Source organism: Heptranchias perlo, chromosome 5 (assembly GCF_035084215.1).
Source record: "Heptranchias perlo isolate sHepPer1 chromosome 5, sHepPer1.hap1, whole genome shotgun sequence".
Taxonomy (NCBI): Eukaryota; Metazoa; Chordata; class Chondrichthyes; order Hexanchiformes; family Hexanchidae; genus Heptranchias; species Heptranchias perlo.
The window spans coordinates 69,322,790-69,346,938 of record NC_090329.1 but is presented as its reverse complement, the minus strand read 5'-3'; the positions used below and the strand labels follow the sequence as shown (position 1 = coordinate 69,346,938).

General features: G+C 39.4%; 1 protein-coding gene across 2 annotated transcripts in view; it reads right to left on the bottom strand.

Annotated features, from left to right (window-relative positions):
* The window catches only part of ptprk (protein tyrosine phosphatase receptor type K), a 539,056-nt gene that overhangs the window by 328,762 nt on the left and 186,145 nt on the right, over positions 1-24,149 (bottom strand). For both annotated transcript variants that reach the window (XM_067984566.1, XM_067984567.1), the window contains exon 4: positions 5,145-5,226. In XM_067984566.1, coding sequence (XP_067840667.1) covers positions 5,145-5,226 — 82 coding nt within the window. The remainder of the gene's footprint in view (positions 1-5,144; positions 5,227-24,149) is intronic.

Below are 24,149 nucleotides of genomic sequence, written 5' to 3'. Positions count from 1 at the left end.
AGGGTAAAACCAATTCAAATTCAATCATACTCAACTCTTTTCTGGGGTACATAGGACAAAATCATTCTTTCAACACACTCTAATGGCACAGGGTATAGTTGGCATCAACAAGTTGGAGACATCATTTATGTGAACTGAGGTATTTACTCTTCCCTCCCCCTCTTACCACCCAGCCCCACCCCCAAACCCCAGAAACAAATGATTCCAAATTGTTTAAATGCTGGATTTTCAAGATGCTGTGGTCAATGAAATGACTGAATTCCCATCAACATTTTTTTAAATGAGGAAACTCATTCTACTTTCTGTCCCAGTTTTCCCGGGTCAAACACCGATTGCAGCCAAACCAGCAAGTGGGAGAGAACCTTCTCTCAGGCTTGTATTAATGCCTTTCTGAATTTGTACCAGGAGACGTACCAGAACAGTCCAACGTCAACTCTCCTCTTTCTGGGGAAGCATAATTCTGGTCTGTATGATTCTCTGCACTATAGCGCCAATGAAACATTCGGCTAAGTGACAAACTTTATTATCTGATACTTAGATTTAGCAAACCATATTTTGAAGACAAAAATCAAGTTCGGAATTAGAAAAAGAGCTAAGTGTGGGATCTTCACATCATGTCTGAGCTGTGGACTGTTGAATACGGAACTCATAACTACCAGTGTAACTAATTAAAAATGAATGGAAATGACTTAAAATGATAGATGAAGAGCTACAAAATAAAAATTATATTCTCTCCACTGTCCCTTACAAAACAAAGACAACCCTCACAGTTCATTTGGGGAGGTGGGGTGGGGGGTTGCAGGGAAGAGAAATCACAAAGTCGGCATTGAAAGAAGTAGGTGAGGAAATTGTTGATGCGTTAGTCATGATCTTCCAAAACACACTCAATTCAGGAATTGGTCCCTTGGATTGGAAAATTGCCAATGTCACTTCACTATTTTGGAAGGGTTAGAAACTGGACTAATAGGCCCATAATTTCCTAATGTCAATTGTGGGGAAGTTACTAGAATCTGTTATTAGGGACAGAGTGACTGAGCATTTGGATAAATATAAGCTGATCAGAGATCAGAGATATGGATTTGTAAAGGGCAAGTTATCTCCAATGAACCTAGGCAAATTTTTTGAGGCAGTAACTAACGTGGTAGATAAGGGAATGTTTATGGATGTTATTTATATGGCCTTCCAGAAGGCATTCAACAAGGTTCCACATAATAAGAGACTATAAACAAAAATGAGAGCGCATTAAATTGGAAGCAACCTATCGGTTTGGATAGGGAATTGGTTAGGAGGTAGGAGACAGAGAGTAGGAATAATGGGTATGTACTCAAATTGGCAGGATGTGTCCGCAAGGGATCTGTACTGGGGCCACAGCTTTTCATTATATTTATAAGTGACTTGGATGAAGGAATAGAGAGCCGTATGTCTACATTTGCAAACAACACCAAGTTAGGTGGCACAGTAAATAATGTAGATGGGAGCAGAAAGTTGCAAAAGGACATTGATAGATTAAGTCAGTGAGAAAAACTGTGGCAGATGGAGTTCAATGTGGGAAAGTGTGAGGTCATCCATTTTGGACCCAAGAAAGGTCGACCAGAGTATTTTCTAAATGGCGAGAAGCTAGGAACTGTGGATGAGGAGAGAGATTCAGGGGTCCAAGTGCAGTAATCACTAATAGCTAGTGGACAGGTACAAAAAAATCTTTAAGGAGGATAATGGAATTTGGCCTTTATCTCAAGAGGGCTGGAATACAATGGGGAGGAGATTATTCTTCAGCTGTGCAGAGCTCTGGTTGGACTCCATTTAGAGTACTGCATTCAGTTCTGGGCACCACAACTCGAAGGATATATTGGCCTTGGAGGGGGTGGAGCCCAGATTCACCAGAATGATACCGGGGCTAAAAGGGTTAAATTATGAGGACATGTTGCATAGACTATGCTTGTATTCCCTTGAGTATAGAAGATTAAGGGCTGATCTAATTGAAATGTTCAAGATGATTAAAGGATTTAATAGGGTAGATAGAAAGAAACTATTTCCTCTGGTGGGAGAGTCTAGAACAAGGGGGGCATAACCTTAAAATTAGAGCTGTTGAAGCTAGGCCAATTGAAAATTTCAATACAGAGGTTGAAAGATTGTTGTTAGGCAAGGGTATTAAGGGTTATGGAATCAAGGCAAGTAGATGGAGTTAAAATACAGCTAAACTATGATTTAATTGAATGGCGGAACAGGCTCAAGGGGCTAAATGGTCTACTCTTATGTTCCTAGAGTTGCCCCTAAACAAAAATGGAAAACACAAACACATGATCTGTCATGGCAAAGAGAAAACTCTTCATTTGTCGATTCTAACCTTTAGTGAAAGTTTATTTTTAATATTTCAAGTGATGAAATTATTTAAATCGAGTCCTCATACTGCTTTGGGGGGTGGGGGGGGAAGGCTTCAGTAGGATATTCACGAAGCAAATGAACCTCTCTGCATGATCTAACTAGAGGAATCAATTTCTCAAATTAGTGAATTTTGATGAAATATGACAAGTTGGTACTGCAGACAGACCAAATAAATACAAGAAAGCTCCCAGCATGATCATATTCTAAACTAATCAAGAGTTGTTTCTTACCAATTTCGGTCAAAGTATGATGCCGGTATTTTTAGCATTAAAAGGAAATCTGGATGAGCAGACAGAGTCATAAATACTTTGCTTTTCATGCCACTGAATTCAAAAAATAAATTGCATTATGTTCCAAAATGGGAAATAAATCTACTACAAATATGCAAATGACAACTAAGATTTGAATCAACACATAAATGTACCTATTATGATTATGTTTCTAGCTGCATTATTTTGGATCAAGCCATGAAGAAATCTTTTGCTGCAGAAAAAAAAATACAAAAGTCCCAATTTGTAAAAGGGCCTCAAGTGGTTTGCTAGATTTATGTCACATTACAATAATATTTTTGACTTCAAGTGACCTACTGTTTGAGGCAAGGGAACTTAAGTTTAAAACAAAACTCTTAGCCTATAAACCACGTGCAGGGTAATAAAGATCAAGGGCAAAACAAAAATCTTCCTTTACTTGGTCTGTTGTTGATATCTGTGCTTTTCACTTTAGAGAGGTAGAGGAGTACTAGGTCTGACTAAACTATGTATTACTTTGATTTGATCCCTGAACACTTATTTTGCACTATAATGATAGTGCCATATAATTAATGTGGCATTCAACAGCACTACTTCACTAACACATGCCATGTTAGGCTTACCTAGCACAAAATTTGAGCACCTCTTAGCATGCACAAGCATCCAACTCTGCACAAGTATAGTGACGTTATAAATTTCACACTAAATTAGAGAACATAGTTTGTGAGGTACTCTTCTTAGCAATTTTTTTGTTAGAGTTGGCACCTTTGCTCAAATAATATCATTTGAGGAGGTTACTCAGCTATTTCGAGAAGCACTTCCTGAAATGTATGCAGCTGCTTCATAATAAAAACAAACATTCAACCTAGTTACTGCCATGAGTTTCCAGGCCAGGAAGTTGTGGTTGCAGCTTAACCAGTAACTAGGCTGACCCTAATTAATTTACTGTGTGGAATCATAGGCATGCTTGAATACTCTGCCATTCCAGGGCACAGCACATTGATGCTTATATATAGTGCCCCTCAATGTTGGTTCAGTATACAGAATGTCTTTCTCTTAACTCATCCTCTCCTCAAAAAAAAATCAAGGTACCTTTGGGAGAACTTTTAAAGTTTTCTTCATGTTTCTTTGTGCATTTTCAATTATTGTTGGCTTCATCTTAAATCAATTCAACTTATTAAAGCAATAGAAGTTTGAATAAGGACCTAAACTTAAGTGACTGTTTTGTCTGAAAAAGGTTAAATATATGTGTTAATTATCAGGCACCTGCAAGCATTGCAGAAAGTGTTTCTCATAATAGCAACAATATTGTCCAAGCAAGGATACCAACATTGTAAAAGAAAATCACCACTCAGAGAAAAAATGGAGTGAATTATTGTTCCTTTATTGAAGAAGGCAGTAAGAGAATTTACTGCCTTCTTCAATATCAATTGTTTAAAGAATTTTAATTTGCATCAGTCACTTTGCCACTCACAACTCACTTTTTATCATTGCAGACAATGTAATAGTACTGAAAACAAATTTTTAAAAATATCATCTGCAAAAAATGTATCAAGAACCACCTAAAAATCTGAAACAGTAAGTTTTATTAGGTGAATTGTTTAAAAACATTTTCTTCTTCTCTGCATGTCAGTATTTATTCCACATTTTGAATTGCATCAAAAAAAGAAAAGGAATCATAATGCTCAAAGTCAGCTCCACTGAAATTGTAATTAACATCCATCATCGCTTTCATTAAAATGGTGTGTTGAAAAAAAATATTTAAGCTACCAGAAGCACTGCTCAGATTTACTAGTGTATAATTTTTCAAGTGCAATTTGATAGTTTCATTAATCCATTGACCCATCATGCATCTTAAACAAGTTCTAATGTTTTGTGCTGTACTCAAGTAATGTTTTCCATTGCAATGGAAATTTGTGGTGCAGAGGTGGAGAATTGCACAATACAGGCTCAAAATCGGTTAATCCAATTCAAAACTTCAAGAAAGGTATTATTACAATATTTTTCTTCAATTTTGAAGTGGTCACAGTGGAAAGTGTTGGTTTCTTTTTTTAAAAAAAGAAACCAAGTTCTAAACAGGCAATGAGCTTGCCTGACCCTACTTAAATTACAAGGACTTGACTGAACTGCCAGAAAAGTTCTTTGCAAGAGTACTTTAACTTGGGAGTGGAGAGAAAAACTGGCAGAACTAGAGTTGGTTCACAGCATACATAGTCTTGAATCCACGGGACAATGAGTAATCAAATTTAGTGAGAGTGATTGAGAAGACTCATTGGTGTTCATTGATGGATGCACAGACCAACAACAACCATTTCACAGCAAGATTAAAAGTGGTTATTTTATGAACCAAATTTAACAGTAGATTTAAAATGACAATGAAGTACCAAATTCAATGTCTATTTAATGTCCAAATTAACTCTTTGCAGGTTGGCAAAAACCTGGCTTATCATAATTTAGTTCTAACACTTCTCTGTCCTTTGAACCAAAAGCATAATTTAATAAATGAACACTTACCACATGGGTAGCTCAAAACCTGGATTTCGTCGATGGCAATATATCCAGTTTGTTCACGAGAGACATCTGCTTCAAAAATTACCTGCAAATATAAACACCGGCATTTCTGTCAATTTCCCATCCCATTCTCATCTGATGACTTGTTCTTTAAAAAAAATTCCCCCACCAATCTCTGCCACTCCTCTCCTTAAGTCATTGCTAGCGAATGACTCAACGGGCCTTGTCCAGCGATTGTTCTTCATGTATGAGCCTATACTGGGCATTGAAAGCCCATTCAAACACATCCTGTCCTCACCCAACAAAGGCTTCATTAGATGATGATCTGGTGCAGGAATCTTGACTAATTTCCCCCTCTCTCAGGCCAATTGAGGCACCTCTACTGCCACCCTTGCGTAATTAGCTAACTCTGCACAGGAATCAAACCTGGAAACTTCTGGTCTATATGACTAAGTTACACATTTTTATCAACAGAGCCATCTGGGAAGCCCATTTGATGTTAATTTAGCTCTTTCAACTCATTACAAAGCACAGTTTATTTATTGGTCAAAGTTCAGAAAGCTGCATAACTTACTGTTTAATATTTAGTTTACCTGCCATTCAGCATTATTAAATGTAGAACACATTAATCACTGGTGAAAAGAGCATAACGATATTTTAAAAATTCTCAGGATGCGGGTATTGCAGGCAAGCTGGCATATATTGCCATCATTAGTTGCCTGAAAAGGTGATGGTGGGCCTTCTTCTTGAATGGCAAAGGTTTTGTAGTAGTTTGATACAACCTTGATAGGTCATTTCAGAGGGCAGTCAAGAGTCAACCACATTGGTGTGGGATTCGAATCACATATGGGTCAGACTGGGTAAGGACAGCAGGTTTCTTTCCCGAAAGGACATTGGTGAACCAGTTGGATTTTTACTAAAATCATGAAGCTGTTGGACTTTTACTAAATTCTACTAAAATCCAACAGCTTCATGATCACTATTACAGGTACCAGCTTTTCAAACTGCCATGGTGGTATTCAAACTAACATTCTCTGGATTACTAATCCAGTAACATAGCAATCATATCCCTCATTTTAGAGTTAGATCAACTCAACAAGCAATATTTTTATGTTTATTTAATGTCATAAAAAGTGTCTGACAATGAGTGACTAGATTTAATTCCTCATTTTCATCAACAGAAAGACCATGCATACCAAAAGCTTACTCTAGTAATCCAATTTTCCCAAATCAATGGAGCTGCTTTGTGTCTACCACGAACATAATATGTGCCCTTAACACCAAGGGAGGGCAAGACTGAGGGCAAGGATTAAAACCTCATCAGACAGCCAAATGTTCAAAAAAAAATTGTTGTCTCCCAAAACAACACACCTATCTTAACCAAGGGGATAGGCTGAAGATCTGTTTGGAGGTATTCACCAATTATGATGAAATATCAACTGCCAACAGAGGCACAGATTCTTGAATTTTATTGCTTAATGCCTAGTCTCCCCAAGGCTGTGGTTGATATCTCAGGATTGATTTACCTCTGCTGTGTCTCGGAAATTGATATTCCCCAGGTGCAGCAGAGAGAGAAAAGGAAAAGAAACCCACTCACGTCAGGTCTCTGCCCCCATTACAACTTGCTGGGATTGCTTGGAGCTCCCCCACAGGATCTAACTGGTGCTGTGGATACACAAGACCAGCATTGGTTTTAAAATGAGGCAGGAGAGGGTATTCCAAACTTCCTGCCTTATTTGCCTGCGGTGAAGTTGGCTGGGTAGCCCAGTGAAACCCAACGCTAAGATCTGCTTATGGACCCCTGCCAACCAAAGGGTCAGTAGGGGTCCCAGAGGAGGGCAAAGCTACATGCTTCTTTTCAACTTTAATTCCCTCTTCAGGGTGTTTGGATACAATTGGAGCCTTCTGCCTGGCTGCTGATGCAGATAACCAGAAGGTCCCAGTCTTGAAGGCCCAATATACAGGTGCAGGTCTGAGAAGCCAATTCAACTTCAGCAGAAGCACAAAATAGGCAGTGATGGATCGGCTGCCCGTTATACGCCTCTTCCGATTTTCCTTTCCATTTAAATCCCATTTTGCACCCCCGCCAAAGTTGAATTTTACCCCCAGTGTATCCAGAATTGCAAAGACAAGCCTGTCACCTACAACATGGTACATACAGAAGAATGGAGTTAGGTAAATTAGAAGTAGTTTGCAAAAGATGCTTTTTGCAATTTTAACTTTTAAGCAAAACATCTGGCTAACAATAAAATATTGCTCATTTAGCTTGACTCCTGGGACAACACAGTTGTGTTCCCACGCAGTACTTTCAATGCTTCCATTTATTCTTAACATAAATATCTTAGCTCTAGCAGGATTCTTTGGTGAAATCTTAATTGTTGCCTACAGCGCAGAAAAAAGAGATGAGCGTGCTGGTTCAAATCATGTCATTACAACATATATCAGCTATATAATTTGCCAGTAATCAAGTGGAAATTATTTTTCAATGAAGGTGATTTAATGATTATAACGTTGTTACCACTTTGTGTGAACATTACCAACAGAACACCACAGTCAGCATTCTCACCGTAAACCACAGAGCACAAACACAAATCTAAAACTGAATACACCCCTCCAAAGTTAATGGTACAAATTCTCAGACCATCGTGTGTTTAGCTGAAGATTACGGCCCAGAATTTGCAATCAAAATAACGGTAAGGCTAATGGGCTCACCGTTATTCATGCGTAAATCACACAGCAACTTTAGGCGATGGAAGATGCACAGTTAAACACGAAAATCTGAAAGCTGCTGTCGGAGATGCGCCGCTCCGCGGTGGCTTCACAAGAATAGCATCTCAATGTCAGGCTTACCATTCAAAGGCTTTGACTGGCATGAAGTTCCTGTACTTGCGCAGTAGTTAAGAACTAAACTCTTCACAGAAAGATAGGGCTTGTCCATTTCAGTTTAAATACCCTTTTAACAGTGTGATAAGTGTCAATTACTGCCAGTCAACCTCTCTCGCTCTGAAAATCAACTATTACAAATGTGGAATCTCATTCGTTCAAGTTTAATTGCTATTGGCGATTTTTTTTAAAATTTAAAATTAATTTTTTAAAACTTTTTCTTTGTCTCTTAATCCAATCTTTCTTTCCCTCTCTATTTCTTTTTCTATGCCTGATTTGACATTGAATTCACTGTTCTAACTTATACTTCCTTGTTCAGTCCTTGCGCTGGTCATTGAACAACCCTTCAATCTGATTGGTTAAGGAGATACACAGTTGCTTGCCCTGTTCACACAGATCCCAGATGCCCCGTAGAGGGCGCTGCACCGTTTCCATCTCGCACTTCCAGCAACTTGTGGCGCAAAATATCATGGAGATTGAATGGGCAAGGGCAAGTCTAACCAATGGCAGGCGCCATTCATTGACCAGTTACAACAAATTCTAAGCCTACCTGCATCTGATATCACCCAAGCCCGGAGATTAAATCAATGCTTTTCAATCATGATGAGGTATCAATTATTTTCCATTATACTAGTAGGAGGAAAGGGAAGGAACATACTATATGTACATTTATTTAGGATTTAAAGAATTAAGGAAATTACTATTTACAAAAAGACTGCTAAAAGATTCTGTGGTTTAATAAGGAGAAGGAAAATCCAAGGGAGTGTGGGTTATTGACTTGCAACGTAATAGAATCTCACCATTTTAGGTTAAGAATTTCCGACCTTCTCAAAATATTACTTTTATTTATGTCTCAGTCCTACAGAGATTCATCCTTTTTAGTCTATCCCTCTCTACAGACAGCTGTGCAACAGATAGCAACTATGGAAGCATCAGTGACCTTGACAGGTTCAGATGCCAATTTTAGTATTCCCTATAGAGATGTCACTGATTTTCATGTAGTTGGCAACTGCACCACTCACTGAAATGCCAGGTCTCCACAGGCTGGAAAAATAGCATTAATAAGATTACCTTCTAAAGAGGATGACATTTCCAATTATTTGTTTTAAGCTATGGGTTGGGGGAAAAGAGTACTAGTACTTTATATTGATAGCACTCCATCCCCGTAATTTTCTTCACCTTCAGTGGAAAGACGTTGGTGCCAGTTTTCCCAAGTTGTCAAGACTACTATTTACATGGACTGGTCTTTCAATCAGATATGCTTGTAATATAGTACAATCCTTTAGAAGTGGAAATTTGATTACATTTCACCATATCCTCAGCAGGCTGGCTGAACTACACGAACAGCTTGGTGAAACGGTGATTCAGATGTATTCAAACTGTAATCCAAAGACCAAACAGTGTGATCTCTACTTCAATTTATCAATCTGATCTTAAAAGTACTGCATACTTTGCAAACAAAAAAGGCAAATCCATGACCTCCTTTTCCAGTGGCGAAAATGGAATAAATTCTTTAAAAATATATACAATTACGAGATTCAGATCAATGTACAAACAATGTTTCATGACTCGAAACACCGATTTTTCACTGAAATGTGAAGCATGCAGGATAGTGCTCCTCGTGGGACAAGCAGTTAAAGATTTTCTGTTAAAGATTAGCACTCAGATTTTCATCACAAGCAAGTAATTAGCAGTGGAAAATATATCCATTCTTTTGCTGTCTGATGTTTTTTGGCAAATGTAACTCTTACTTAACCATCCAATTCCCCCCACCTCCATAGATAAATGGCAATTTTTAAATTCAGTTTTATGATTTTCTTAAGCAATAACTCAAAAGTCCAGGCTGCACAATTCTTGCTGATCTGAGCCTATGCCTGCTAGGCCTGCCAGCTAGTGAGCAAATCTCCCCTAGTGCAAGGCATTGGCCCAGAATTTGCTGGAGTAGGGCATCTCACAGTGTGCCCTATTAGACTGGTTTTTCTGCATCCTTCAGCTCAAAATTTTTTTGCCCACAAAGTTATTGGACATGTGAGCTGATAATGGCATGGCAAGGGCAACGGGGCATCTGGGGCCTTGGTGAACAATGGGACAAACAGTGTAACTCTTTCACCAATGAGATTAAAGGACTGAGAAATAAACAGAGGAAGGATTGAGAAGGAGGGTGAATGTAATGTCAAATTAGGCACTGAAAGAGAAATGAAGAGGGAAAGATAGATTGGAGAGGCGAGAGAGAGAGAGTTAAGAAAAAAAACATTTTTAAAATCCCCAACAATTCACAACCTGAAGGAATGAGATTCCACACTCTTAACTGTTCACTTTCTGGGCAAGTGACGTTGATTGGCATTAACAACGATCATGTCGTTGAAAGGGTGCTTAAGCTATTTATTACTGGACTTAACTTTCTGTGGTGAATTTAATGGTCATTTAATGTACAAATGCAGCAACTTCTAGAAAATCTCGAAATTCACACGCCATTATTTATTCAGCAAATTGTGGGCCAATGTATCCTCACAAATATGTTGGTGAAGCATTCATGGGACATATGCCAATCTGAAATGGTGATGAATGACTACCTAGAACTCGGGAAACACCAGGTAGTCTGGAAGCCACTTGGCCAAGACCACACCCCAAGAAACTCAAACTAAAAACAAACCCCTTTACTGCTCCACAGAAGAAAATGTCCCAACAAGTCCCATCACTATATTTGTAATACCCTGGAAACCCCCTGAACTCGCCAAATTCCAGGCACTGATGCCAAATTTGACTGATCCCTCAACAAGATGTGCGTAACACATAGACTACTCCAATGAATATATATATATATATATATATATATAATCTCTAATTACAATGAGATAAATTAGAGACTTCATAAAAAAGGTACAAGAAAAATCAAAATTGACACTAGTTGAAAAACAGGCATCTTTTAGAACAAATTTTCAATACTGAGTTATACAGCAAATGAATTACAGTAAGCAAATGATCCGCATTTTCATTAGAGTTCACTGCAAGTAGCAACTACAGTCCCATCTTTTCAAATCAGTGAAAATGCTATGTCATTTTTTTGCACATACTATGTACTTTTCCTGTAAAACATATTACAGTATGCACCTACTTTACTGAAATACTATCAATAAATACTGTGAGGTTACAAGAAAATTGTGGCACAAAAGTATCCAGTAACTGGAATTGAATTAGCACAGAGGAACTTAGAGATCTGCTAGTAATAAATAGTAAATGTGTCACTTCCACGTTCAGACAATCCGGCAAAGTAATATATGAACAAAAAACACACCGCTAAAATATATAGGCAAAACAGTAGAATATCGTTATATTTATTAAATGGAAAATTTGCAAAATGTAAATTTTGAACACATATTACAATACCTATTCAAAGTGAAAAATATTTGGAAGGAAATTGGGTCAAAAATCACTGGGTTATTCAAAATGCAAGCACGTGCCATCATGGGAGAGTTAATATACTTGACGGATGAACTTCAATGGGCTGAATGCTCTTTATTCATCAGTGACTTATCTTATGTTCTAAATATATCACTAATGCTTTTCAAAGCAAATTTATAACAACCAAGGTAACCTGTAGGTGGCATAATATGCTAACTATATCACTAACAGTGAAATACCACAACCAGCACAAGAGCCTACACTGCAGCAGCCTATGCTACCAGTACGTTACAGCAGAGCTGCTCATCATAGTCTCTCCCCATGAAAAGTTTGCATGTCAGCTCAGCCTGTAACTCATTTTGTTGGCTTGGGGAGGGTCCTAAAATCAATGAGACAGCAGCTCCAAATGGGATGCCACTTGCCATTAGTGAAAACAGTGGTCATGGCAGAAAACTGAAAGTAGACTATTTGTTCACAAATGACACAGCTTAGATATTTGGGCAACAGTGCACCATTTCATCTGAAGAGTTGGAAGCCCTGCTGCAGGAGCTGCACTAAAGAGGGCGGCTATAATTGGAGCTGAAGATCACCCTCCAGTGAAACACAAGTGCAAATTGTGTGAAAGGAAGTTACTGACTAAGTCAATTAATTGACCTTGTCCTTTGTATCTGGCTGTAAATGAAGAAGAATCAACAGAAGTGTGAAGGTAATTGTGCTCTTCATAGGCACATTTTTCATATGGAGCCAATCAAGCATGATACTAGCTAAATTGGGAACTGCCGCACTATTGCCCTTTTTCACTCAATTAATATTCAAATAGTATTTAACAATAGAATCATCATGATGCATGTCAGTGGCCAAAGGTGGACAGCACACTTTTCTTACAAGTGGATGTGATGGCTGAGGAACAGTGTACAGATGCTCAGATCTCAAGAGCCATCCAGCCGGTGTTATTTTTTCCTTCCAAATAATGCAGGCACTGGACCGCTGTATAATGAAGGCATCATGGCTGTTTCCTGGACATCCTACATTTGAGGGAACCCTGCCACTTAATGAAAGCTCTGTGCTCTGTCATGCTGATGCCTCCTTTTCACAAGCAAAGTAATGCTGCTGCTTGATGTGCACTGCAGGCCATCTGTGATGTGGCAAATATCTTCCACATTGGCTTGAAGAGATCCAGACAAAAGCTTTGTCTTGTCTTAACTTTCACTTCTAAGGCAGAAAGTATAACTCTGACAGCCTGTTGTGTGAAGCAGAGATGACAAAGATTAAGTCCATGATAAATCCAAGTACTTGGTGAGGAGTCTATAAGTGCCATTTCTGGGGTTGTGATGGATGGGTGCAGAGAAAATGCTGGGTGTTGTTGCATCTGCATGTGTTGTTCCCTCAAGAAATCATCTAAATTGTACTGCACTATCAGAATCCACAAATCCCCAAAGAAATTCCCATCCACAGCACTCAGATGTCAATAGCAACCAAATCTAATAAAGTAAAAAAAGGGAAAAATGGCAAACCCAGCAAAACCAACAAAACCAACCAATGCATGGAGCAAAAAATAATTGCAAACACCCAAACAATCTGAAGTTTTAAATCGAAGTGTCTTGCAATAATCTCCCTTTAAGAAATCGATTTAAGCAGGCAAGGATTACTTATGTGTCCAGTTCACATTGGTGGTTTCAGCACTGGAAGTATAGACCCCTAAAAACACACTAGATCTAGTAAGCCTCTAACTTACATCATTTGAGCCTGTAACAAAGCTTTTCTGGGTGCACAAACAAAATCCCACATAACTTGAAATTTATTCACCGTAAAATGCAGTGTGGCTTGCCACTGGCACACAGGGCTTCAGGCCCCATTTCACAATTTGTTGTAGCCTCCAGCAAAGTTCTGCTGGTGAGGAGCCTTGTAATATTTACTTGTGTGTAAAGTAATATATTTGGACATTTATCTGCACTTAAGCACTGGATAGCTGTATAGGTACAAAGATATAGTTTAAACTTTTTCATTTATTGGGATACACTGATGCTTTATCAGATTATCCCCAATTATCCAAAATTCATTAGTACTGATCCCCAAACACTTGCAATTTACTTTTTAAAAAAAAATAAAGTCAGAATGTGACCCATTTTCCTAAATTTAGTGCCAGTAATGTCTAGAAGGTTAAAAAGTGGTGCTAATCCCGACATGCTAATGGGACTCAAATTTCTTGAATAAGGTCAGTTGCACAATTCTTCACAAATCCAGGTGAGGCCAGGGGCAAATATTAAGGAGCACATTAGCTAACTATGTAAGTAAACTTTAAAGGGATGGCAGAATTAAAAGGGAAGTATCACAAAGAGATGGGTTTCAAGGGGAGTCTTAAATGAGAGAGAGAGGTGGAGAGGCAGAGGGATTTGGGGATGGCATTCCAGAGTGTGAGGCCGCCAATGGTGGGGCAGATCTTGACCTTTTATTCTTTTCATCACTCATCTCTCCTTGAATAATGGTTTACTGAAAGACTAGATGAATTTACCCTTCTAAAGAGGGTGGTATCTTCCTTGGTGAACTTCTCATCAAATGTTTATTGGTACATTAGAGCTGGCTCTGACCGATTATCAAAAGGCATAGAAATGAACTGGGACCTTAAATCTTTCCTGGATACTGAATGATTTTTCTCAGTAGTTTTGTTTGCAAATGATTAGTTACAGCACCATGAACATAAATTGCAGTCATTCTGTAACGGAAAATTTTAAATCAGTACATTACTTCACAACAGGATTTTTGTTAACCATTACCTACATAGATGTGGACTAGGGAAGAAGTAGAGGAAATAGTTGGGACAAGGGGCTGGTGGAGAGTGTGAAGCAGGACGGGAGGAGAAGGGTTGGGGGCAGTGACAGGAATGAGGGGCCTTTTCTCTTTAGAGAGACCTGCTCTATCCTTCCAGCATTTCCTAGTTTTCAGATTTATAACCTTGCAGGTTTTCTTTCAAAAAAATGCCCCAATAAACCCCCTTTCTAAAAATTATTTCTATATAACCATTTCAGAGATGATCACGATTCATACAACTCCAAATCTTCACTCTATAAACTATTTAAAACAATGTTCAGTGCTGCTTCATACATTTATTATATTCATTTCTTGATTCTACGCAATTTTTGTTTCAATACATCTTAAGCAGCATATTAGTAACTGAAAAATAGGAACAGATTTCAGTAAATCTTTCAACAAACTGTAATGCCATGAAGATCAGAAAAAAAACCCAACAAATATACCTCTAACCCTGCAGTCAACACATTATAAGGCTCAGCAATGTGATCACAACAAGATCTAGATGAAGAACTCATTTTAGAAATTGGACAGGATGGCTTCAAAATAAATGTCTGTGTGCACAAAGCAAGTTGTAATCTATTATTTTCAAGGTCAATTGTTGTTGCTTCAATTCTATATTTTCAAAACCACACTACACAATTAGAAATCTTCATAAATACAGAAAATATCCATTACTTGTACTTGTTTTGCCAATTTTACACAAGTAAACGTATAGTGGCATCGCTGCTTCATGTTACAGCAAAATCCTGGGAACACTATTTTCCACTAAGTTTGATCAGTTTTCAAATTAACTAGAAATATAGAAAACTATTTAGAAAAAGAGCATCAGATAGAATGTAAAAACCTTCTCACCTGAAAGAAACGGCAGAAAATACTAAAAAAATTGCACTCTCAGTTGGCCTCTTTAGTTACCCCAATGCCATGGGAGGACATAACTGAGCCAGCCCCAATGTTATGCCTCTTCCAGGAGATTACATGGCTATTGGACTTAGGGGGGGGGGGGGGGGGAAGTGGGGAGGGGGAAAGAAGAGGAGAAGGAAGTGTCCAGTCATGATGCTTCAGGCACATCATGTGTAGGGTAGGCTTGATGGACCAGCTGGTCTTGGTCCTACCCATCATTTTCGTATGCTTCGTACATGTTACCTGGAAGCCAAAAATCACAGTATACAAGACTGTATTGGAGATTGTAGTGCATTTATTCATATTTATTCAAATCTCTGAATTAATTGTAATTTTTGGAGGATAATTTAAATTTACTGTGAAGCAACTTTGTAGTGAAATTATCGGCTTTGCATCGAGAAATAATCCTGACTATGCTCTAAAACTTCAACTGCTGAATCATTCATTTGATTTTAATGTAAGAGGAAAATGATTCAGATTTACGCATTTTTAGGCTCGTTACATATGACGTTTTTGCGACAAGACAGCAACAGCAATTTAAGTCATAGACAGGGCCAAGAGCAGGGTAGCAGGACTGGAGTAAGTTACTTGATATGAAATTAGACTGATAAAACAGGCCAATTATCAGAGCCAAGTGAAACCATTCTTTTGCATCTCATTCTTCTAGAATCTATCTTTTGTACAAGATCTTCATTTTTTTTTAAAAACCTGTGTTTATATAGTGCCTCTCTCAAAATCAGGACCCCCCTCCCCCCCAAAAAAGCACTTTACAGCCAATTAAGTACTTTTGAAGTGTAGTCACTGTTACTATATAGGCAAACGAGACAGCCAATTTGCACAGAGCAAGATCCCACAAACAACAATTAGTGCAAAGGGATGTTTTACGTCCTTCTGAGAGAGCAGATAGGGACTTGGTTTACGGTCTCATCTGAAAGACAGCACCTCCGATAGTACAGCACTCTCTCAGTTCTGCACTGAAGTGTCAGCCTAGATTATGTGCTCAAGTCTCTGAAGTGGGACTTAAACCCACAACCTTTTGACTCAGGGGCGAGTGTGCTACCACGGAGGAAAGACCGACACCTTCTCCCCTCACAGGAGGGCATAAAATATCCCATGGAACTAATCGAAAAGGAGCAGCACCAGAACTACCATCACTAAAAACAAATTATCTGATCATTTATCTCATTGCTGTTTGTGGGACCTAGCAGGGTGCAAAAATTGGCTGTCGCATTTACCGATACAGTGACAGTGACTACACTTCGAAAGTACTTCATTGGCAGTGAAGCACTTTGGGACCATCCTGAACACGTGAAAGGTCTTGCATTTATACAGCACCTTTCTTTCTTAGAAGCTTCAAGTGGAAGTAAGGCATGGTGGGCTTGGAGATAACTGTGCAAGTTTTCTCGTGAAAATTTCTTCAATGAAGTGTCAGCTTGGCTCAATGGTAGCACTTGCCTCCGAGTCAGAAGGATGTGGGTTCAAGGACGTTAGTACATAATCTAGGCTGACACTTCAGTTCACTACCGAAGGAATGCTGCATTGTCAGATGTACCACAACCTGCCTATTCAAATGGAGTAAAATATCTCATGCCACTATTTGATGAGCAGGGGAGTTTTCCCATTGTCATGGCCAATATTTATGCCTCAAACAAACATCAACAACAATTTGCATTCATATAGCGCCTTTAAACATAGTAAAACATCCCAAGGCACTTCCAAGGAGCGTTATCAAACAAAGTCTGACACCGAGCCACTTAAGGAGATATTAGGACAGGTGACCAAAAGCATGGTCAAAGAGGTAAGTTTTAATGAGGGTCTTAAAGAAAGAAAGAGGTAGAAACGCTTAAGGAGGGAATTTTAGAGCCTAGGGCCGAAGCAGCTGAAGGCACAGCCACCAATGGTGCAGTGATTAAAATAGGGAATGCCCAAGAAGCAAGAATTGGAGGAGTGCAGAGATCTTGGAGGGTTATAAGGCTGGAGGAGATTGTAGCGATACAGAGGGGCTAGGCCATAGAGGGATTTGAAAACAAGGACGAGAATTTTAAAATCGAGGCGTTCCTGGACTGGGGGCCAATGTGGGTCAGCGAGCACAGGGATGATGGGTGAATGGACCTTGGTGTTTTGTTTCAACATCAGAAACTGGTCTTTAATCTCATTGTTGTTGGTCGGACATTGCTGCAAGAGTACTGTATATTGATCTCAGCACTCCTGTGCAAAAGAAAGTTGTCAAAAAGGAAAATCAGCCGTGATTGACTTTTCAAATGGGTGTCACAGGATAACAGAGAGGAGACACTAGCTCAGCTGTGAGGCTCCCCACATCAAACTTGCACAGCTAGGATCACACCATCGCTTCTGAAGAATCACCGCTTTAGCGAATTGCAGTTGACCAGTTGCCACCTGTTGAACCATATCCCAGCAAGTCAGCACTGTCTGGATAAGTGGAGTGAAAACTAGGAGGAAGAGGGGGTTTAAAAACACACTCCTATCCAGTTCACCTGAACCTCAAACTCCAAAATATTGATCGATCTTACATCTGCATTAAGGCATTAGTGTAAAAATATTGTACGATCTGGTTTATTTTCTTCTTTCAAAATTCCTGCCAACAGGCCGTGAAACTTTCCCCCCCTCACTTCCATTTAACTAAATTTAAAGGACTGCATTGAATTATGTCAAAGCACAAGATACTGCAGGTTTCCTTCATTAGGACTTGCATACTAAATCTATCGCTCTGCCTTCCTCTCTTAGAAATGGTACAGTTTTCAATTACATCGAGTTACATCGAAACTACAGAAGAGAAACAGGCCACTTGGCCCAACCTGGTCAATGCCAGCATTTACTTTCCACATGAGCCTCCTTCCTCCCTACTTCATCTAACCCGATCAGTTTGAGTAAACTAGCAGGGAACATAAAAACTGACTGTAAAAGCTTCTATAAATATGTCAAGAGAAAAAGATTAGTGAAGACAAATGTAGGTCCCTTACAGTCAGAAATTAGGGAAATTATAATGTGGAGCAAAGAAATGGCAGAACAATTAAACACATACTTTGGTTCTGTCTTCACAAAGGAGGACATAAATAACCCCCCAGAAATGTTAGGGAACCAAGTGTCTAGTGAGAGGAAGGAACTGAAGGAAATCAGTATTAGTAAAAAAAAATGCTAGGGAAATTAATGGGGCTATAATCTACATCCCAGAATACTAAAGGAAGTGACCCTGGAAATAGTGGATGCATTGATGGTCATCTTCCAAAATTCTATAGACTCTGGAACAGTTCCTACAGATTGGAGGGTGACAAATGTAACCCCACTATTTAAAAAAGGAGGGAGAGAAAAAACAGGGAATTACAGACCAGTTAGCCTAACATCAGTAGTGGGGAAAATGCTAGAGTCCATTCTAAAGGATGCGATAACAGAACACTTGGAAGGCATTAATGGGATTGGACAAAGTCAGCATGGGTTTATGAAAGGGAAATCATGCTTAACAAATCTACTGGAGTTTTTTGAGGATGTAACTAGTAGAATAGATAGGGACAAACCAGTGATGTGGTGTATTTGGATTTTCAGAAGGCTTTTGATAAGATCCCACAAAAGAGGTTTGTGTGCAAAATTAAAGCACATGGGCAATATACTGGCATGGATTGAGAGAGTAGGAATAAACGGGTCTTTTTCCGGGTGGTAGGCAGTGCTTGGGCCCCAGCTATTCACAATATATATCAATGATTTGGATGAGGGAACTGAATGTAACATTTCTAAGTTTGCAGACGACAAAAAGCTGGGGTGGAATGTGAGCTGTGAGGAGGATGCAAAGAGGCTCCAATGTGATTTAGACAAGTTGGGTGAGTGGGCAAGAACATGGCAGATGCAGTATAATGTGGATAAATGTGAGGTTATCCACTTTGGTTGTGAAAACAGAAAGGCAGATTATCTGAATGGTGATCGATTGGGAAAAGGGGACATGCCCTTGTACACCAGTCGCTGAAAGCGAGCATTCAGGTGCAGCAAGCAGTTAGGAAGGCGAATGGTATGTTGGCGTTCATTGCAAGCGGATTTGAGTACAGGAACAAGGATGTCTTACTGTAGTTGTACTGGGCCTTGGTGAGACCACATCTGGAGTATTGGGTGCAGTTTTGATCTCTTTATCTGAGGAAGGATGTCCTTACCATGGAGGGAGTGCAACAAAGGTTTACCAGACTGATTCCTGGGGTGGCAGGACTGACGTATGAGGAGAGATTGGGTTGACTAGGCCTATATTCATTAGAGATTAGAAGAATGAGAGATGATCTCATCGAAACATAAAATTCTAACAGGACTAGACAGACTAGATGCAGGGAGGATGTTGCCAATGGCCGGGGAGTCCAGAACCAGGGGTCACAGTCTCAAGATACAGAGTATGCCATTTAGAACAGAGATGAGGAGAAATTTCTTCACTCAGAGGGTGGTAAACCTGTGGGATTCTCTACCACAGAAGGCAGTGGAGGCCAAGTCATTAGATGTATTCAAGAAGGAGATAGATATATTTCTTAATGCTAAAGGGATCAAGGGATGTTGGGAAAAAGCAGGAACAGGGTACTGAGTTAAACAATCAGCCATGATCATCTTGAATGGCGGAGCAGGCGCAAAGGGCCGAATGGCCTACTCTTGCTCCTATTTTCTATGTTTCTATACCCTTCTATTCCTTTCTCCCTCGTGCTTATCTGCTTCCCCTTAAATGCATCTATGCTATTTGCCTCAACTACTCCTTATGGTAGCACGTTTCACATTCTTACCACTCTGGATAAAGAAGTTTATCCTGAATTCCCTATTGGATTTGTTAGCAACTATTTAATATTGATGACTTCTAGTTTTGGGCTCCACCACAAGTGGAAACATTTTCTCTATGTCTACCCTATCAAACTCTTTCATAATCTAAAAGACCTCTATCAGGTCACCCCTCAGCCTTTTCTTTTCTAGAGAAAAGAGTCCCAAGCCTGTTCAGCCTTTCCTGATAAGAATATCCTCTCAGTTCTGGTATAATTCTTGTGAATCTTTTTTGTGCCCTCTCCAATGTCTCTATAATCCTTTCTATAGTATGGAGACCAGAACTGTGCACAGTACTCAGAGTGTGGTCTAGTCGAAGTCCAATTCAAGTTTAACATAACTGCTCTGTTTTTCAATTCTATCCCTCCAGATATGAATCCCAATGCTTGGTTTGCTTTTTTTATGGCCTTCTTATCTGTGTATCTGTTCACCGAGATCCCTTTGCTCCTCTATTCCGTTTGGACTCTTATCATCCAAACAGTACAACAGGTCCAATCAGTGTTGTACTTCCTACCAAAATGCACCATCTCAAACTTATCTATATTGAAATTTGTTCACCAATTGCACACCCATTCTGCCAGTTTATTAATGTCCTCTTGCATTTTGACGCATTCTTCCTTTGTATTAACCACACCCCCCAATTTGGTGTCGTTCGCAAATTTTGAAATTGTACTTCCGATTCCCGAATCCAAATCATTAATGTCAATTGTGAACAATGGTGGTTCCAGCACCGATCACTACGGAAAACCACTTCCCACCTTTTGCCAGTCTGAAGAGCTACCCTTAACCCCTACCCTCTTTTCTATTTTGTAGCCAGCTTTCTATCCCTTCTACCACTTGTCCACTGACTCCACATGCTCTGACCTTAGTCATGAATCTACAATCCAGTACCTCATCGAAGGCCTTTTGAAAATCCAAATATATTATATCTACTACAGTACCCTTGTCTACTCTGTTACTTCTTCAAAGAATTCAACAAGGTTAGTCAAGCATGACGTTCCCTTCTAAAATCAGTGCTGACTATTCTTAACTATACTTTTGTTCTCTAGATGTCTTTCCATTACATATTTGAGTAAAGATTACATTATCTTTCCCACCACTGACATTAAGCTAACTGGCCTATAGTTTCCGAGACTTGTTCTATCTCCCTTTTCAAATATAGGAACAACATTAGAACATAAGAAATAGGAGGAGCAGTAGACCATATAGCCCTTCAGGCCTGCTCCGCCATTCAATAAGATCATGGCTGAACTTCAAACTCAATTCCAAAAATCTATCAATCTCAGCCTTGAATATACTCAATGACTGAGCATCCACAGTCCTTTGGAGAAGAGAAGTCCAAAGATTCACAACCCTGAGTAAAGAAATTTCTCCTCATCTCAGTCCTAAATGGCTGACCCCTTACCCTGAGACTATGCCCTCTAGTTCTGGACTCTCTAGTTTAGTCAGGGGAAGCAGCCTCATCATCTACCCTGTCAAGCCCTCTCAGAATCTTGTATGTTTCAATGAGATCACCTCTCATTCTTCTAAACTCGACAGTAAAGGCCCATTTTACTCAATCTCTCCTCACAGGACAACACTCTCATCCCAGGAATCAATCTAGTGAATCTTTGTTGCACTGCCTCTAAGGCAAGTATATCCTTCGATAGGTAAGGAGGCCAAAACTGTACACAGTACTCCAGGTGTGGTCTCACCAAAGTCCTGTACAATTGCAGCAAGACTTCCTGACACTTGTACTCCAACCTCCTTGCAATAAAGGCAAACATTCCATTTGCCTTCCTAATTGCTTGCTGTAGCTGCATGTTAACTTTCTCTGATTCATGTACAAGGGCACCCAAATCCCTCTGAACAACATTTAATAGTTTCTTGCCATTTAAAAAATATTCTGTTTCTCTATTCTTCCTGCCAAAATGAATAACCTCACATTTCCCCACATTATACGCGATATGCCACCTTCTTGCTCACTCACTTAACCTGTCTATACCCCTTTGCAGACTGTTTCCTCCTCACAGCTTACTTTCCCACCTAGCTTTGTATCAGGAAAATTGGATACATTACACTCGGTCCCTTCATCTAAGTCATTCATATAGATTGTAAATAGCTGAGGCCCAAACACTGATCCTTGCAGCACCCCACTAGTTACAACCTGCCAACCTTAAACATCAGCTGTCTGCCAGTCTTCTGCCACTATTCCCTTTTCTAGTGAATATCTATATCTATATCTATAAATATATAAATAAAATAATTGCTCTGCTATCTCCTCCCCAACTTCTTTTAATATTCATGGATGCAATCCTCCCTACCTTTGAATACTTCACCAATTTTCTCCCCCCTTTCTATCTTAATTGTTTTATTATCTTTTTCGACTTCTTCTAATGTCCTGCCCACCTTATTACTCTCCCTGGTAAATACAGAGGCAAAGTAACTCTTCAATATTTCTGCCATTTCGCTGTCACCACCTGAGTTTATCTTGTGCATCCCTTCGTGGCCCTATCCCTATTATCATTTTTCTTTTGTTATTTACATCTCTAAAATATTTCACTATTTCTCTTTATATTCCTTGATAATTTAATCTTGTAGCTCCTCTTTGCTTTTCTAATGGTTTATTTTGGCTTCTTTCCTAACTTCTTCGTATTCTGTTTGGTCATCCTCTCCTTTATTGTCTATGTACTAAGAGTATGCCTTTTTCTTTAGTTTCAATTTTATCCTTATCTCTTTATTCACACACAAATTATTCTACTTTGTGTATTTAAAATAACTTTCAAAGCATTCAAACCAATCTATGAGCCAGAGGATATTTTAAACATATTCATATCCAAACTCAAAAGAACTTATTACTAGAAATTTTAAAAATTATATAAAGTCATTATCAACTGCATTACTCCATTAAGCCATTATGCAATGAGTTGGAATTCCAATCAGCCGACTAAATGCAAACTAGTTCAATATTTTCATATAATTTGCATGTTATTTGGCTCCATTTCTTTGATGCTGCAATCAAAATTGTAGGCAGTTTTTAAGTGTGTACATAAAGAGAATAATTAATATTTTTAGTTTCTGGTTTAACTAAAATTTTAACATCGGATCCAATTGTAAGTTACAGGTTGCCATATCCAATCTAATGGTCAGAAAAAAATCCAACCTTTCTGATTTGATACTTTGGCTTTAAATTATGGTGCTCCCCTACCACATTGCTACTATGGCGCATAATTTAAAAACTGTTTTTAAATCATTCCCAAAATCCCATAGAGCTTAGTGTTGTCTTCTACTTTTAATATTTTTAAACTCACATCTTTCTCTAGTTTCTTTCCTATCTCTCTTCATGCTCTCTGAGTACATCTTGTCCACGAGACCCACCTCTTTCTCCCTTGACCCTATTCCCATCAAACTGCTGACTACCCAACTTCCCCTTGTGGCCCCCATGTTAGCTGATATTGTTAACGGTTCCATCTCCTCTGGTACAGCCCTCTCCCTTTCAAATCTGCAGTCATCACACCTCTCCTTAAAAAAATAACCCACAATTAACCCCTCTGTCCTTGCAAACTACCACCCCATCTTCAACCTCCCTTTCCCCTCCAAAGTCCTTGAACATGTCGCCTCCCAAATCCATGCCTATGTTTCCCACAACGCTATGTTTGAATTTCTTCTAATCGGGTTTCCGTCCTTGCCACGGCCCTTATCAAAGTCACAAATGACATCAGACATGACTGACCATGGTGCACTATCCCTCCTGATCCTTCTCGACCTTTCTGGAGCCTTTGACACGATTGACCACACCATCCTCCTCCAACGTCTCTCCTCCATTGTGCAGGTGGGTGGGACTGCCCTCATCTGATTCCATTCTTATCTATCTAGTCGTAGCCAAAGAATCACCTGCAAAGGCTTCTCTTCTCGTTACATCTGGAGTCCTCCAAGGATCTATCCTTGTCCCCCTCCAATTTCTCATCCATACGCTGCCCCTCTGTGACATCATCCAAAAACAATGTCAGATTCTGCATGGAGCTCACCACCACCTCTCTTGACCTCTCCACAGCCTCTGATTTGTTACTTTGCTCGTCCGACATCCAATATTGGATGAGCAGAAATTTCCTCCAATATTGGGAAGACCAAAGCCATTGTCTTTAGTCCCCACCACCAACTCCGTTCCCATGCCACCGATTCCATCCCCCTCCCTGGCCAGTGTCTGAGGCTGAACCGGACCATTTGTAACTTCAGGAT